The following is a 16,770-nucleotide window of genomic DNA, read 5'->3' as shown; positions in this document are numbered from 1 at the left end:
TAAGAGCTAAAAGTATTCCAGTCAGGGACAAGTAACTTTGGTGGGTCTGGACTACAGTGGCATTTTTTTCTGACTCAATATTTTTAATGCATCCCTCAAGGTCATGCAGCTCACCAAAAGTGGAAGCTAAATAAAGAAAAACACAGATGTCCACCACCCCTCCATGAAACTGGAAGTGACTAGGAGTTAATTTCTGGCTTTAAAAATCAAGTATTTGAGGGTGTTAAATGGTCCCCAGAGGCCTGCTGACCTATTTGAAAGATGAATCACCATTCCTAGAGGCTTCCAGGAGTTTGCCAGAAAAAGGGGGGCTGAGCAAGGCTGGGGGAAGAAAACATTCAAAAAATGTATCCCGCAGATTTAAGCATTTAGTAAACCTGTTTAAGTGTATTTATTAAATTAAATGTACATATGCATCTATATTTGTATGCATGGATTTAAGTGTTTTAATGTGTTTCTATGGCATGTTTAGTCCAACAACCTCATAACCATCCCCCTTTAATTATATCTAATGATTACAGGAATATTTACTGATCCCTTTAATAGGCAGTTAAACAGATTGTAGAATGTGAGTTTCCACTCTGAGTGCTATAGTGCACTTGCTGTTATTTTTCTACAACATCTGGTATATAGTAAGGAACAGAACACCTGGCATTTTATCGTGTTCTACTATAATCCCAAGTTTGTTTACTTATGAGTAACTGATACTGTGTTTCCCTGAAAATAAGACAGGGTCTTATATTAATTCTTGCTCCAAAAATGCATTAGGGCTTATTTTCAGGAGATGTTTTATTTTTTCATGTACAACGATCAACATATATTCAAATACAGTCATGTCATCTTCTTCTGGTTGCTGCACAATGGTGGAGGGTGGGGTTTCACTTAACTGCAGCTTATTTTGCGGGTAGGTCTTATTTTCGGGGAAACAGGGTACCAACTTAAAGGTACCCCCAAGTAACTGTCTGTATTAGGATAGTCATTCTGCAGTCAGGTTCTGTACATGTTTATTTTAAGTTCCATTGCTCAATCAAATTTATTTCTTGTTTAGGGTCTATATAAATAGTAAAATTTCATCTGTTGATAGAGGACATCTAGGCGATTGATTCTTGCTTGAAAACGTTTCTGGTTCTACATGCCAAAATTCTTAAGATTTCTAAGATAGCATCTTAAGATGTCTGAGATAACAGTCAAAACGACCAGATAGGTGGGGTATAAATAAAATAATTTTTTTTAAAAATGGTTTAAATGATCATTCAGCCATGTGGGAGCTGCTTATCCTTGAATACATTTTTGGTGATTAGAAAATAGCATAACTCCACATCCAGAGCCTGTTGAGCCAGGCTTTTGCATGGAAATATGATCTTTTCCTATGAAAGATCTATGTGATTGGCTGCAATCATGTGACAGGATTTGTAGACATAGGTGCCAACTGTATGGACTCCATTCAAACAGGGTATCTTAAAATAATGCAGAATATATCTTTAATGAATCATTATTCTGGTGTTAGTGAACAGTATCAGTAGGAATCTTGATTGGATCCAGATTGTGGAGGCAACAAGCAATATTAGGCCTCTTATTTTTTTGCCATTCTTGCTAACACAGAACTTCTCTTGTGAAATTTGAAAAACAAAACCAATGTGGAGCACTTATCAGTTGCTAAGTGCTAATAGTAGCTATATAAGGCAAGCATCTGACAGTCTCCTTCCATGTCACTTTCTATAATTTTGTTTTGCAAATTATGGTCTTCTTTCTTCCCTTCATCATTTCTGTCCTTTCTCTTATAGGTTCCCAAAGTGGTCTATATGGACCCCCAGGGGTTGATTTCAACTTGCAGGGGGGTCCACGTCAGAGAGAAAAAACCTGGGGGTGCAAGTTTAGGCTTGTATCAAAGCTTTGCAGGGGTGGAGGGTCTACGGAAAACAAATAAGTTGGCAAGTGGTCTACGGGGCAAAAAAGTTTGGGAACCTAGGGCAGATTTGCATAAAATGTGGATATATTAAACTGAACAGCTGGAAAGGACCGTATGGATCATCGAGTCCAGCCCCTGTCAAGGAAGCACAATGGGGAAGTGAACTCACAGCCTCTGGCATGGCATCTGTTAGTTAGGCATCCTTCAGTCTCGAGAGACTATGGTAATGTGCTCTATATGGAGGACTTGGAACAGCATCTAGTGTGGCTGAGAAGGCCAGTTTGAGAGTGACAATCCCTTCCACAGTGAAGACAAATACAATCTGTCCCCTGACCACCTCCCTGATTTGGCTGCTTTCATGAGTGCCTCTTTGCCTCAGCCTGCTGGACAAGGGTCTCTTCAAATTGGGAGAGGCCGTGATGCAATGCCTGCCTCCAGGCTGAATGCTCAGATGTCAGGGTTTCCCATCTGTTGAGATCCATTTCTAAGGCCTTCAGATCCCACTTGCAGATGTCCTTGTATTGCAGCTATGGTCTCCCTTTGGGGTGATTTCCCTGCACTAATTCTCCGTACAGGAGATCTTTTGGAATCCGGCCATCAGCCATTTTCATTACATGCCCAAGCCAACGTAGACGTCGCTGTTTCAGTAATGTATACATGCTAAAAAATTCCAGCTTGTTCTAGGACTACTCTATTTGGAACGTTGTCCTCCCTGGTGATACCAAATATGCGTCAGAGGCAACACATATGGAAGGTGTTCAGCTTCTTCTCCTGTCATGCACAAAGGGTCCAGGACTCACTGCAGTACAGGAGTGTGCTCAGGACACAGGCTCTATAGACCTGGATCTTGGTATATGTCGTCAGCTTCTTATTGACCCATACTCTCTTTGTGAGTCTAGAGAACATGGTAGCTGCTTTGCCAATGTGTTTATCCAGCTCGACATCTAGGGAGAGAATGTCAGAGATCGTTGAGCCAAGGTACACAAGTTCATGAACAACCTCCAATTCTTGTGTGGAGATGGTAGTAGAGGGAGGCGAGTCCATGCCCTGGCCCATGACTTGTATTTTATTCAGGCTGATTGTTAATCCAAAGTCTTGGCAGGCCTTGCTAAAACAATTCATGAGTTGTTGGAGGTTTTCAGCAGAGTGGGCAACATCGGCGAAGAGGAAGTCCCGCATGCATTTCAGTTGGACTTTGGTCCTCACTCTCGATCTAGAGAGATTAAAGAGCTTTCTGTCTGATCTAGTCTGGAGATAGACACCCTCTGTTGCATTTCCAAAAGTGTGCTTCAGCATGACAGCAAAAAAGATCCCAAAAAGGGTTGGTGCAAGGACACAGCCCTGTTGCACTCCACTTTGGATGTCAAAGGGATCTGATGTTGAACCATCAAAAACTACAGTGCCTTTTATTCCCTCATGAAAGGATCTGATGATGTTAAGGAGTCGAGGTGGACATCTAATCTTGGGAAGTATTTTAAAAAGGCCATCCCTGCTAACCAAATAAAGGCCTTTGTGAGATCTATGACGGCCACAAAGAGTGGCTGTTGTTGTTCCCTGCATTCCTCCTGCAACTGTCTGAGGGAGAATACCATGTCAGTGGTGGATCTGTTAGCTTGAAATCCACACTGTGATTTTGGATAGACTCTGTCTGCAAGCACCTGGAGCCTCTTCAGCACAACACAGCCAAGCAGCTTCCCTACAACGCTGAGAAGAGAGATGTCACGGTAGTTATCACAGTCGCCCCTGTCTCCCTTGTTCTTGTACAATGTGATGATGTTTGCATCCTTCATGTCCTGTGGTACTCCACCTTCCCTCCAGCAAAGACGAAAGACTTCATACAGTTCGGTGGTGATGATCTCTTTACAACACTTCAGCACTTCAACAGAGATGTTGTCCTTTCCAGCTGCCTTGCCGAAGGTGAGGAAATCCAAGACCGCTTTTATTTCTGCAAAGGTTGGTTCACTGTCCAACTCTCCCAAGACAGGCAGGCACTCAATGTTATTTAATGCTTCTTCATTTACTACATTCTGTCTGGAATACAGCTCAGAGTAGCACTGCACCCAGCAGTCCATCTGCTGTGCTCGGATGATCACGCCTGTAGCAGACTTCAAGGGAGCAGATTTCTTCCGTATTGGACCAAAAACCTGCTTGATACCGTCATACATTCCCTTGATGTTACCTGTGGCCACTGCTATCTGTATCTGAGAGCAGAGCTGAAGCCAATAATCATTGGAACATCTCCTGGCAGCCTGTTGGACTTGGCTATGAGCAGCTCGAATAGCTTGTAAATTGTACTTGCTAGGACAGGCTTTGTATGCTGCTAGAGTTCTCCTCTTCTCCTCAATGGCTGGCATCAACACCTCCGAATGGGCTTCGAACCAGTCGGCCATCTTTTTGGTCTTCTTGCCAAATGTGGACAAAGCGGTGTTGTACACAGCGTTCTTGAAATGTTCCCATCATTCAGGTGCATTTCCATCAGCCGGACCTGGAAGTGTTTCCTCAAATGCTTGGGCAAATTCCTCCACTTTTCTTTGATTGTGAGTCTTGCTGATGTCAGTAGGTGGTCTTCCTCCCGTTTTCGTGTGATACAATCTCTTTGTTTGCAGTTTTACTCTGCTACACACCAGGGAGTGATCAGTATAGCACTCAGCACTCTGGTAACTGCGTGTGATCGTAATACTAGGGAGGCTAGAATGTCTAGTGAGGATCAAACTGAGCTGATGCCAATGCTTGGATCTTGGATGTCTCCAAGAAACTCTGTGTTGAAGCTTCGTGTTGAAGAATGAATGTGTTGCTGACACAAAGACCATAATAACAGCAAAACTCCAGCAAGCGTTGGCCATTTTCATTCATCTTTCCAATGCCAAAACGGCCTAGACAAGTGGGCCAAGAATTGTGATCAGCACCAACTCTAGTGTTAAAGTCTCCGAGAATGAACAGTGGCTCTCTTTCAGGAACTATTTTGATAGTAGCTGCCCAATCGTTGTAGAATTTCTCTTCCACTCTGTAGTGGATGAAAGTGTTGGTGCATATGCACTAATGAGGGTGACCAGTCCTGCTGATGAGTAGAGCTGCAGAGACAGGATTCTTTCACTCCTCACAGTAGGTGGAACAATGGATCTCAGAAGAGTATTTCTGACTGCAAAGCTAACACCATACAGTATTCCCTGGTCTCATTCAATGGTTTTCCCTGCCAGAAAAATGAGAAGTTTTTTTTCTTTGACAGATCCCATGTTTGGCAGTCTCGTCTCTTGCAGGGCAACAATGTCCATCTGCAGTGTACGAAGTTCCGTGTCGATGACAGCTGTCTTGCGCACATCGTCTGTTTCCTGCAGGTCGTCAGAAATAGTCAGAAAAGCCAGGGGTCGTTGTCCTACATTCCAGGTGCCCAGCTTTAGGGCAGAAGTTTTCTTACGATTATTGCATGGTGCAGGGTTATAGATCTGCTTGTCAGCTTTCACCCAGATGCCTAAGCCAGTGAGCTATCATGCTGATTTATATATTTAGCCGATAATTTAGAAATAGTGACTTTAATTCAAATGGAATTTTAATGCCTCTCAGAAGACTTGTGACCTGTGGTTGCTGTGGTAGCTGTGCACCTTTTGGTGGACAACTTTAAGGAAAAAGGCATAATTCTCACCAGCATAGCTCAGTTCTGTGCGTATCTACTGAGATGTATAACCAGTGAAATAATTTTCAGGCATGCAACACACTTTACAATTCTGCATATGTCTGCTGATAAGTATACCCCAGTGCAACAGTTTCCCAGGCTGCAAAACACAATTGAGGTTTATATTAAAGCAATAATTTTGAATATGTGTCGGTGTAAATGAAAGCGGGTTAAATCAACTCCAAGTCATGTGACAGTCATGTGTTATTTGAATCACATGAACAAATGTTGGATACTGTGTTTTTGAAGGGACACCCTAGCCAGATGCATGTGCTATCTCTCTCTAATCCAAGGATGGAATTCAGAGAAATATGCATGCATAATTGTATGAGTGTATACCCTGGATGTGTGCACTTGGAGGAGGGAAGTGCAATAGGAACCAGCTGAACAAGCTGGATCTAGAAAAGCCTTCACATGCACAGTAATGCCTTGTGAGCACTGATCTGCATTAAAACAAATGGACCTCCGGTGCCACTCACTGCTGCTCCAAAAACATGATTCCCTGTCAAATTAATCTGTACTTACACATGTGTCGTGTATTTATCCATTTTTACAATGATTCAGAACAGGCTAAACCTGATTTAAATAGTTTTTTTAAAAAAGTAATACTACTGCCTTCTCAGTTCTGTGCAACAGTTTCCTAGGCTGTAAAGCAGATCTCAGTTCCAAATAACAGTTTTCTGCAACACTCTGGAGATCAGTTCCATTATTTAGACTATTTCTAAATAGTCTCTTATGTTGGGCCATCAATCAGAGGGAGGAGGTCAACAGAAAAACCTTGGCAGCCAGATGAGGAGTCTGGTAGAGAATGAATCCAGTCTACTGCCCCAGAGTTCTCTAGTTCTTCTGCAAATGCACGAGGCTGATGTGAAATTATTTTTGACTAAGAAGAAATGAGTAGAAGGAAGGGGCTGCTAATTAAGTACATTTCCTAAATTCAGCTCTAGCGAGGCTTTGGCAACCATTGGTTTATTTAAGAAAGGAATGCTGAGTTCGCTTTCTCTTCTGAGTATCATAACTTGTAATGGTTGTTCAAGTAAAACTCAGGGCCACCTACAGCATTTTTTGTAATACCCATGGCTTTGACCCAACTGCACTGAATGTTCAAGGCCTCTGCTGGAACACAATCACACACCCTTAGGGAATGTGTAAGAAGGTCACTGATGCCTGTAAGTTACTGTTTTGTTTCTTGAAATAACTTGTTCACTGAGCCCAGGGTAGATTTTTTCTTTAAAAAACCCCACCAACAACAAAAATGTAAATTAAGTTTTTAAAGGAGCAATAAATGTTTAATGATGGTGCTGGATGCTGTTAAATTCAGAACACCAGGAAGTCCTTGATTGTACTAAAGTAACCTCTGACACCTAAAGAGACTGTAATACAGTAAGTGCTTTTGTTTAGTAATTCTGAAACATCAAATATAGTTTAAATAAGAGGGTAAATTGACAGTCAGAGGAAATGAAGCCTAAAGAGCAGGCATGGAATGCAAAATCAAAGTTCATGCTACCATTCCACCTAAATAGACCCTGCTTGCAATTTGCCCTGGCTGATTGTGGGTGAAAGGTGGAGAAACCACATGCACAAAAATGAAGAGTATTTAGCTTGCATCCTCTGGATTTATATCTATTAAATCAAAGTGGAAGTTAGTGTCAATGGTGATGAGGAACAGTGAGTACAAAGGAGTCTAACACCTGAACATCTCCCTAGGAGCCCTAAAAAACTTTATACATGTCAAGGGAAAAATCAGAAACCTATGTTATTCACAGCTGATATTTATCCCATTTAAGGTTTAATTACAGAGTGAAATCATACAATTATTTCCAACTATGTCAAAATTCTTCAAATTATCAAGGTATATTCATTGCTGCAATGATTCCAGTCAACATCAGCTTGTCTAATTCTATAAGTACACAATTAAAATCCTAAGTATTCTAAAGTCTTATACCTATGGGAAATGGTAGGCATAACCGCCTGAAAATATATGAAAACTAAATTTAAATTGCAGGTAAATACTAAAGACAGAATTCAATCCAAAATACAGGGGCATAAAATGTAAAATAAAATATCTAAAATAATGTTTTAAATTACATCCTAAAAATAAAAGCGTTTATAATCTAAAAAGTCACATTTAAAAAGCAGAGAATACTTCTTGAAAACAGCTAAGTGCTTAAGAGAATTTTTTTTTACAGAAAATGACTGAGCTTCTAACTCATATTAAGCATATTAAGAACAAACATAAAATAATTCTAAGTGCTCAACAGACAAATCAGTTTGAATCTAGGGAGGTAAATCCATGTTGATTGTTGTGTTGTTATCTGGAAATGAAGGCTGCTGCTGCTAATCATTGTTGGTACCCAGTTATTGTGACATGGTGTGGTATGTGATGCTTCTTCCCTGGCTATCTTTTTGGCCATTATTTATAACCTTATATCTCCATTATCAACTTTCAGTACTCCTTTCTGCAGGGCCTTGAGGTTCAAGGGGCCTGGTATACCAACTAAAATTTTATAATAAACGTTTCTATTGTCCCTGCATCTTCTGTAACTACAAGAGCTTATAGCTCAGACTCTGGTAGGCTGTTGCTATGACAATAAACATAATAGTTATGACCAAAATTTTGCAAAACCTGAAGCTTGTAAAGCTGTTCAAAGAGCTGTAACTTCAAAGTACTGTAGCTACATACAGAGTATGTAAGTTATAGGACTTGCAAACTCCATCTCAGGTCATATTAACACATATTCACATTTTACCAATCACAAAAAATAATTTCAGTACACTTTCAATTCTCTCTTTTGTTTAGGTGTTACCATTTTTAAAACAGGTTCGAATGTCAGGAATGTTATGGTACAGTAACCTTGCTTGGCTGGAGAGATTATTCTTTTGCAGTAATTTTTAGTAAATTGCTGTTCAAGCTTTATTTTTTAAAAGTACTTTCATTGTCAGGGCTACTTTTTTTTTCATACACCCCTTAATTATTTTAACACTATACACACAACATTTCACAACTTGATCAAGGCAAGACTTTCAAAGTTACAAAGCATTGGTAGATGGTTATTCAGGACTTTCTGATAGCTCAGAGCCTACCTTGGGGAATATAAATTCTGCTTAAATCACCTCATAAACAGGTCAAAATCAATCTCAAATGACTTTTGTTGTAGAAATATATTTAGTGTGAATCAAATTATTTATCAGATTTTTAAGCCATCGTTCCTCCAAAATACAGCCACTAACAAGCACCATTAAATACAACCAATAAAATCAGTGTAATCATAAAAATAGTTTAAAATATCAGATTGAGAAAAAGAGATATGTTTTCAGATCCTAAAGACAGGGAGGGAAAGGCCTATGAGCAGTTTTCTTCAGTTTGTTTGCCAGCAGTGGCCTTTCCTGGAGTAACTGGATCACGCCTCAGTTGTCCTCGTGCTTGAGTCACTCCCAGATTATATGACTGTAATGCACTCTACATGTGGTCACCCTCAACAATGATTCAAAGCTTCCCATTACTTTAAAATGGGGCGGCTGGAATTCTAAGTGGAATATATACCATGGATCATATTATTCTGATCTCCTGCCATCTACATTGTTAGTATATGGGTTCAGTTCACAGTGTTCGTTTTGACCTTTAAAGATTTGAGGTCAGCCAAAGCACTGAGATTACCTTGTGTGGTCTTGTTTTAACTCCCCCTGGTGTCAGTTGTATGGTGTGTGTATGAACACAAGGAACAGTTGTTTCTGTTACTGCTGAAAGAAGTTTTTCTGACTCTACCATGGGTCCCTTTTTGGTAGACAGCCAATAATTTTTGGTTTCAGTGGGCTTTTTTTGGATGCTTTTTCATCCAGATAAAGCATTTGGTCCCCTCTATGTACTGTACTGTCTGTGTGCTGACAATATTGTTATTTCCCCCACTCTCCAAATGATGCAAGGCTTAAGTTGGTACTAACTGTGAGAAAGGATTTTCTTAAGATTTTAAAATCAGGTTATCTTTAAGAGATATCTGAAATAGATTAGCAGCAGATGTGTTCTGCCAAGGGTTCCCTTTGGAAGTGTTTAATTTACAGCTGTATATCAAAACAACTGAATGAAAAATCCAACACAGAAATGTTTCCCCAGTATTTTTTAAGAGATGCTTTTAAAGACAGCAGATTTCCAAAGTGGATTAGCAGCAAATGTCCACTGCCAAGGACTCACATCAGACAATTTCAATTTAGCAAATCCAGAAAATAATTTTTACATGTTTAAAGACTCTATTTCTTGAAGAGAAGAAATTTTTTTTAAGAACAAGAGGAGATTGAAACTGCAATAAGAGTCACGGCCAGCAGTACACATTGGCACAAAAGTAGGAGGAAAAATAATGTTCCATTAATCAAGTTGTTAGGCTATTGTTTTATTGCTGAATCAGGGACAATGTTTTTACAGTAATACTGTTATAGTTTTTGATTATCAGTGATATAAACTGAGAATGCAAAGGATAATAATAAATTAATTAATTAGTGAGTTGCATCATCCTCTGGTTTTAGACATTATTTTTCTACACTTCAGCAAGGCTCAGCTGTTCCTTTAGGTTGTAATTTGATCATTTTAGCGATGATATGTTTCTGTTTTTTGTATTCTTTCAGGTGGGGTGGTGGAAGGACAAGCGCCTTAAGATGAAGTATTATGTGTGGCCACGTTCGGAGCTGTACCCTAACTGTGAGGAACGTGAGGATGACCATCTTAGCATAGTGACCCTAGAAGAAGCACCATTTGTTATTGTGGAAAATGTGGACCCGCTAAGTGGTACCTGTATGAGGAACACAGTCCCATGCCAAAAACGAATCGTGTCAGAGTAGGTGCCAACAAGATCTTTCTCCAGCTGGTTCCTATTAACATGTTTTCCTTTTATGTTTCTCACTAGCAAAGCCAGCTGGATTGTTTCAGGCTAGCCATGTTGTTACTTGTTCAAATCACACTGTTCAAATCAGCTTGGCTCGCTGTGCTACACAGCATTAACTGCATCAAGTCATCTCTTTGATGAGGGGAATATTAAGGAAGGGAAGAAGGGATGGTCAGGAAAAGAAGCAGAGGCTTAAAAGGACAGTTTTTGCTTCATTCTGGCATAGATAAAAAAAATATCTCAAGCAGATTTTTAATGGAAATTAGTAATTTATCTTTAAAATAGTAGGGAGGTGTCTCTGCTTACAGTGTTTTGTTTCTCCTGAGGATGGTAGAAAATGTTTGAGGTTAGAAAAACAAAAATTGAAAATATTTTTAAATATTGCATGGCATATCGCTGTATTTTTAAAGCAACTTTTTTGAGTGTAGCATGATGAAAAATACAGGCATGTGTTTCTGTTTTAAATTTAAACTATTTGTACTAGTTGTTCCAAATTATGTTTTCTTCTGATTTTTAGAAACAAGACAGATGAGGAGACTGCCTATATCAAGAAATGTTGCAAAGGGTTTTGCATTGATATCCTCAAGAAAATCTCCAAGTTTGTGAAGTTTACCTATGACCTTTACTTGGTAACTAATGGTAAACACGGGAAGAAGGTCAATGGGACATGGAATGGAATGATAGGCGAGGTAAGCTATGAAAGCTTAAAACCTGTAACCAAAATCTCGTACTTTTAACTACAGGCTTACCATTGAAATGAAGTGATTCTGTTTCTGTTTCCATCCTTGGTTGATTCTTGTCCCTGAGACACTAGAAACAAATTAAATTGTATAACTGAAATCTACACACAAACTTTATTTATTTATTCATTTATTTATTTATCTCTCTCTCTCTTTATTTATTTACATGAATTTTTTAGCTGCATCATTACCAATGGTCTCTGAGTGGCGTACAACAATATTGAAACTTTAGAAAACATTAAAACCATTAAAAATAGACAATATTATAATAATACCCTATATCAAAATAGTCAATATATCATTAATAAATCCTGCAGCTCATATGGCCAGCTAAAGGATACTATTTAATTAAAATGCTGGCTAAACAGAAAGGTCTTTGCCTGGCGCTGAAAAGCCGAAAGTGTTGGAGCCAGGTGGATCTCTATAGGGAGGGTGTTCCAAAGTTGGGAGGCAACAGCTGAGAAGGCCCTATTTCGGCATGCCATCCCCCTCACCTCTTTCAGTGATGGCACCTTCAGAAGGGCAGGCTCATAGGGAAGAAGGCGGTCCTTTAGGTAAACAGGTCCTAAGCCTTTGAATTTTGTTACTTGAACAAATGTTCACAGTTGAATTTTCATTAAGCAAATTTGTGAGCTTGCATCATACTTTGCACAAAGGTAAAATGTGTGAAGTAGAAATTGACATGTGAAAATTGTGCTGTGGGTGATGGTGGTTGTGAATCAGTAATAGAAACAAGTTTGTCTTCTGTTACTTTTGGTACATTTATTCCCATGATATTTCTTATGCATTTGAAATCTTCACTGGCCATAACATTTGGTCTGGATCTTAAGCTGGCAGAGTGTAGAGCATCCCAACCTGACTTGACTCCTAACTTGGATCTCATTATGGAAATCTAAATCTTGGTGCCTAGCGGTAATTATATTTGGGAACCAATAAATGACTGTAAAGATTTTGTTTGGCAAAATGGATGGCATTTGCATCATAAAACCTATTATGAGGAGATTATGCATAGAAGATTACAGATTTCTAATATTCCTGCTACTGGAAAAGTATATGAGCAAAAAAGAAAAAATGGAATACTGGATCCAACCTATATTTTGTCAACTTCCCTTCTTTTAAAGCAGTGGAATTGGAGAGTCCTGGTTAAAGTTATTTGCTGTAATTAGTAATTGTAGCTGCCAGTGGTAAAATTATATTTTGCAATGGAAGGTGAGCATGAATTGAGGGGTTGATTAGAATCTGCATTAATCATTTTTCTTTTTCTTCATCCTAGGTGGTTGCTAAACGTGCCTATATGGCAGTGGGATCCCTCACCATAAATGCAGAACGTTCTGAAGTGGTTGACTTTTCTGTACCCTTCATTGAGACAGGCATCAGTGTAATGGTATCACGAAGCAATGGCACTGTTTCACCTTCTGCCTTCTTAGGTAATGCTTCAGCTGAGACACAGTGCAGGGGGAAATATTTCTTCAAATGTGCCCAGGATGTTTATAGTTCTTTTTCAAATTCACAAGCAAGTGATCAGCATCCACATACACTGCCAAGATCCTGTTCTGTACATTATACCACATAAGATGTCACTGGCAAGGGGAGATATTTTTTTTAGCAATTAAAGATTTTGTGCTTCTGCCCTATAGCTTCTGTAATTTGCATGCAACCAGTCTCTATGTGAATCATGTGATCCCTGGGATGGCAACTCTTTAACTGCGAAAAATCTCCCTCTCCCGTCAACACCACCTGGAAGGGGGAGATTGTACTTCAGAAGGGGGTGAAATACAGAGAAGCCTCCCCGCCCAAAAAAACCAACAACACATACTCAGCAGATTTCAAATGGCACACAGGATAATCCAGAAGCAGGTGGTCTTTTGGGTATCTGGGTTTCAGCACATTTGGAATGGTAAAGACTGTAATCAGCACTTGGAATACGGACTGTGAACAAATGAGGAACCATTGGAATACAGTAGAGGAAGTGGCCTTATACTGAGCCAGTCCATTGGACTATCTAGCCCAATATTGTTAACCCCGACTGGCAGCAACTCTCCAGGGTTCCAGGCAGGATTGTTTCTTAATCCTGTTTAGAGATTCTTGGTAATTTCTGGTAGTGTTCCATCTGAGGACAACCCAAACCCAACCCTATGTAGATTCTAAAACAAGACAATATTGGACATACCATAAAAACATAAGAAGAGCCCTGCTGGATCAGGCCAAGGGTCCATCTAGTCCAGCTCCCTGTTTGTCACAGTGGCCCCACCAGATGCCTCTGGGAGCACACGAGACAACTAGATACTGTGCCTGTCTCCTGATACCACTCCCCCGAGGTACCTTCCTTTGAAGCGTGGAGATTATACATCCCCATCATGGCTTGTAACCTGCAATGGACTTTTCCTCCAGAAATCTGCTCAATCCTCTTTTAAAGGCATCTAGGCCAGATTCCATCACCACATCCTGTGGCAAGGAGTTCCACAGACTAATAACATGCTGGGTAAAGAAAGATTTTCTTTTGTCCTCACTTTCCCAACACTCAATTTAAGTGTTTGTCCCCTGGTTCTGGTACTGCGTGAGAGAGAAAAGAGCTCCCCTCTATTCACTTTATCCATCCTCTACATAATTTTATATGTCTCAGTCATGTCCCCCTTCAGGTGCCTTTTCTCTAGAATAAAGAGCCTCAAGTACTGCAGCCTTTCCTCATAAGGGAGGTGCCCCAGCCCAGTCATCATTTTAGTCGCTCTCTTCTGCACCTTTTCCAGTTCCATTATGTCTTTTTTTTTTTAGGTGTGGCGACCAGAACTGTATGCAATACTCCAGGCGCAGCCTTACCAGCGTTTTGTACAATGGCATTATAATGTTGGCTGTTTGATTTTCAATCCCCCTTTTAATGATACCTAGCATGGAATTGGCCATCTTCATTGCCTCAGCACACCTTGCTAACTGAAAATTCCTGGTTCTCTAATCCCACATCTCTAGGCTCTAGTATGCTATTGCTTAGGAGGGAGTGCCATCTAGTTCAAAACAAGCTACAACGATCCTGAATTAGCTTTCCTACTGACCAGCAGCACTTTTAGATTAAATTCCAGTGTTCTGACCCATGTCCAGCCTAGACCTCAACTCAATTCAGAAACTTTGCTTCCTCACTAGAATCAGATGCAAAACAAAGTTAGAGGTGGTTGTGTCATTCATTTACTGGTGCACTACACCAGACATTTGTGGATACCCTCTGGCAGTACTTTGGTTTAGATGTTAACCAGCATGGGGGACAAAATGGAACCATCAGAATCTCTATAGATGAAAGAGAAGAATGGTAGTCCCTGTAGCATCACCCCCATGTCTTCAATCTGCTGTAGCTTTCTGAATAATCCTTTAGAATAAAGGCAGTTTGTTACCAGAAATTGTAGATTCCCTTTCCACAAGTACACTTACCTTCCCTCTGGAGTCAAATGTCTGTTTTTATAATTTGTAAAAGGCTTCATCAGCTGTGCATAATTCTGGAGTTACTAAAAATCAAAATAAAAAGGTAACAACCCCTTGATTCAGTCAGCCATCATGTCTAATATTATCTCTTCAGAAGGATGCTTTCTACTGCCATTTCCTAGAAAGGCAGAAGAAGAGCAATATACATGGTGCTAGATGCTGATCTCAGCCTCCCATAAATTTTAGTCTTCATCTTTACAAAAGCAAATTTCCAGTTCTCACGATAATGAAGACATACTTCATAACACATAAGAAATGCCAGCTGAAATTGTAGGAGCTAAAGGTGGTGAAGTAAGAGTCTCAAAAGCCTAGAATGGGTTTCCAGATCTTCTCACAAAACCCATGGAGACTTAGAATAAATTGGAAATACTAGTAAAATTCTACAATATCAGGAAGTGATGTACTAGTAGCTCCTTAGCGACATCCAAGATGTAGACATACTGTACACACACACACATACAAGGCATGCAGACACACACGTGTGTGTGTTGTGTGTGCATTTATTGTGCAGTAGATAGAATAAGACCCACTGTATTAGGACCAACTGCATGCCATAATGAGCTATTTAGAAAGGGCAGTGTAGTAGTTAGCCTGTTTCAGGCAGAAAGAGATTAATTCACATCCCTGAAACATGACCCTGAACCAGTTGCTCTCTTTTACCCTACCTCACAGAACTATTATGAGCATAAAGTTGTGTTTCTGTAAGGAAACTGACACTCATGTATGCTACCTTGACTTCAGTGAAAGAGTAGTGGGTTGTAAATGTGAAGAACATTCAAGTATCTGGTGGTACACCATCTGCCACTCAGGATGCTAATGAGACCTGTTTTGAATGGTTTATAGGACTACTATGTTACCTTAAAACATGTCTTTAGTGGCCATATCTGGCTCCACTGCAATGCTGAAAACAATATCAGAAAAATTTTAGAACAGCGAGAAAGTTCAAAGCATAGAGACGCAACTCACCCAATGTGCTCAGGTCACAGAGTCCAGCTATTCTATAGGTTGAAGCAGTATGTGCCTCTAGACTAGGCTTTCCTGGTCTACTTATTCTGGCTTTCATTTCAAGAGGCAAAGTGAGCTGTCCATGCCTCACAGGTGGTTTGCACTTGGGTTGAGGTTGGAAAAATTCCTGTGAAATAATTATGTCTTCTCCTTTCCAGAACCATTCAGTGCTGATGTGTGGGTGATGATGTTTGTTATGCTGCTTATCATATCTGCGGTGGCTGTCTTTGTCTTTGAGTACTTCAGCCCTGTGGGATACAATCGGTGTCTTGCAGATGGCAGAGGTAAAGAAATACACCTTTTACAGTACTGTCATAAGGTTTTTCTGTGTCTGTCTTGGTTGTTCTGGCAGTGATATGTTTATTTTCCTCATGGAGACATGCCAACCATTTACATATTAGTATATGCTCTGAGTAGACAAGGAATGAAGAAGATGAATAAAATGGTTTAAAATGGTATGAATTGTAAAGAATCTGAATGAATCTCTTTGGATGATAGAATAATTGCCTGCTCATAATACAGAGAATTTCATTTCTCATTGACCTGAAACTAGCAGCCCAATTCTATGCATGTTTTCTTGGAACATCTCCAAAGTAAATGTGCTACTGTCAAGCTGAAATATTAATTCATTTGGAGAAGTGCTCACTTTTGAATTAGTACTCAGCAAATATGCAACATTTTGCAAAATTTGTCATGCATATGAATTTTAGCTCTAATTTCTAGAAAGATTATTTGCAACTCCTTGATTAGTTTTTCTGCTTTGGTTCTGCTTCCCTTGAATTCCTTGGCTGGGTAACTGGAAAGTTGTATGATGATGGCGATATTACAATGCTATCAATGTAATATTGCAGTAATCTGTCTCTCATTATCCTAATTACTTTAATAGAATTATATCCTTTCATTGATTCCCTCAAAGTACCTAATAGAAAACCTCTGCACATTAACCCCTCAGAAATTAATTCATACCCAGATTACAGTGTGTGTGAGAGAGATATTGATGAAGGAAAGGAAAAAGATAGTTAGATAATCTAAAATGGCTAACAGACTAGTTTCTGGAACCAAAAACACGAAGCAGCTAAGGTGAGCCTTATCCCTGTCATACAT

The 16,770-nt window shown here is 39.7% G+C and overlaps 1 protein-coding gene and 1 long non-coding RNA gene across 3 annotated transcripts in view; one reads left to right on the top strand and one right to left on the bottom strand.

The window, feature by feature from the left end:
* LOC144583082 (uncharacterized) overlaps positions 1-12,452 on the bottom strand; it is a 33,388-nt gene extending 20,936 nt beyond the window's left edge. Inside the window, exon 1 of the long non-coding RNA XR_013536672.1 lies at positions 11,203-12,452. This is a non-coding gene — a long non-coding RNA (uncharacterized LOC144583082). The remainder of the gene's footprint in view (positions 1-11,202) is intronic.
* GRIN2B (glutamate ionotropic receptor NMDA type subunit 2B) overlaps positions 1-16,770 on the top strand; it is a 572,475-nt gene that overhangs the window by 283,641 nt on the left and 272,064 nt on the right. For both annotated transcript variants that reach the window (XM_073000191.2, XM_078376094.1), the window contains 4 exons: positions 10,197-10,405; positions 10,971-11,142; positions 12,467-12,620; positions 15,825-15,950. In XM_073000191.2, coding sequence (XP_072856292.1) covers positions 10,197-10,405; positions 10,971-11,142; positions 12,467-12,620; positions 15,825-15,950 — 661 coding nt within the window. The remainder of the gene's footprint in view (positions 1-10,196; positions 10,406-10,970; positions 11,143-12,466; positions 12,621-15,824; positions 15,951-16,770) is intronic.

Source organism: Pogona vitticeps, chromosome 5 (genome assembly GCF_051106095.1).
Source record: "Pogona vitticeps strain Pit_001003342236 chromosome 5, PviZW2.1, whole genome shotgun sequence".
In the NCBI taxonomy this organism is placed as follows: domain Eukaryota; kingdom Metazoa; phylum Chordata; class Lepidosauria; order Squamata; family Agamidae; genus Pogona; species Pogona vitticeps.
The sequence above is the reverse complement of the archived record's forward strand: the minus strand, read 5'-3'. Positions and strand labels throughout refer to the sequence as shown.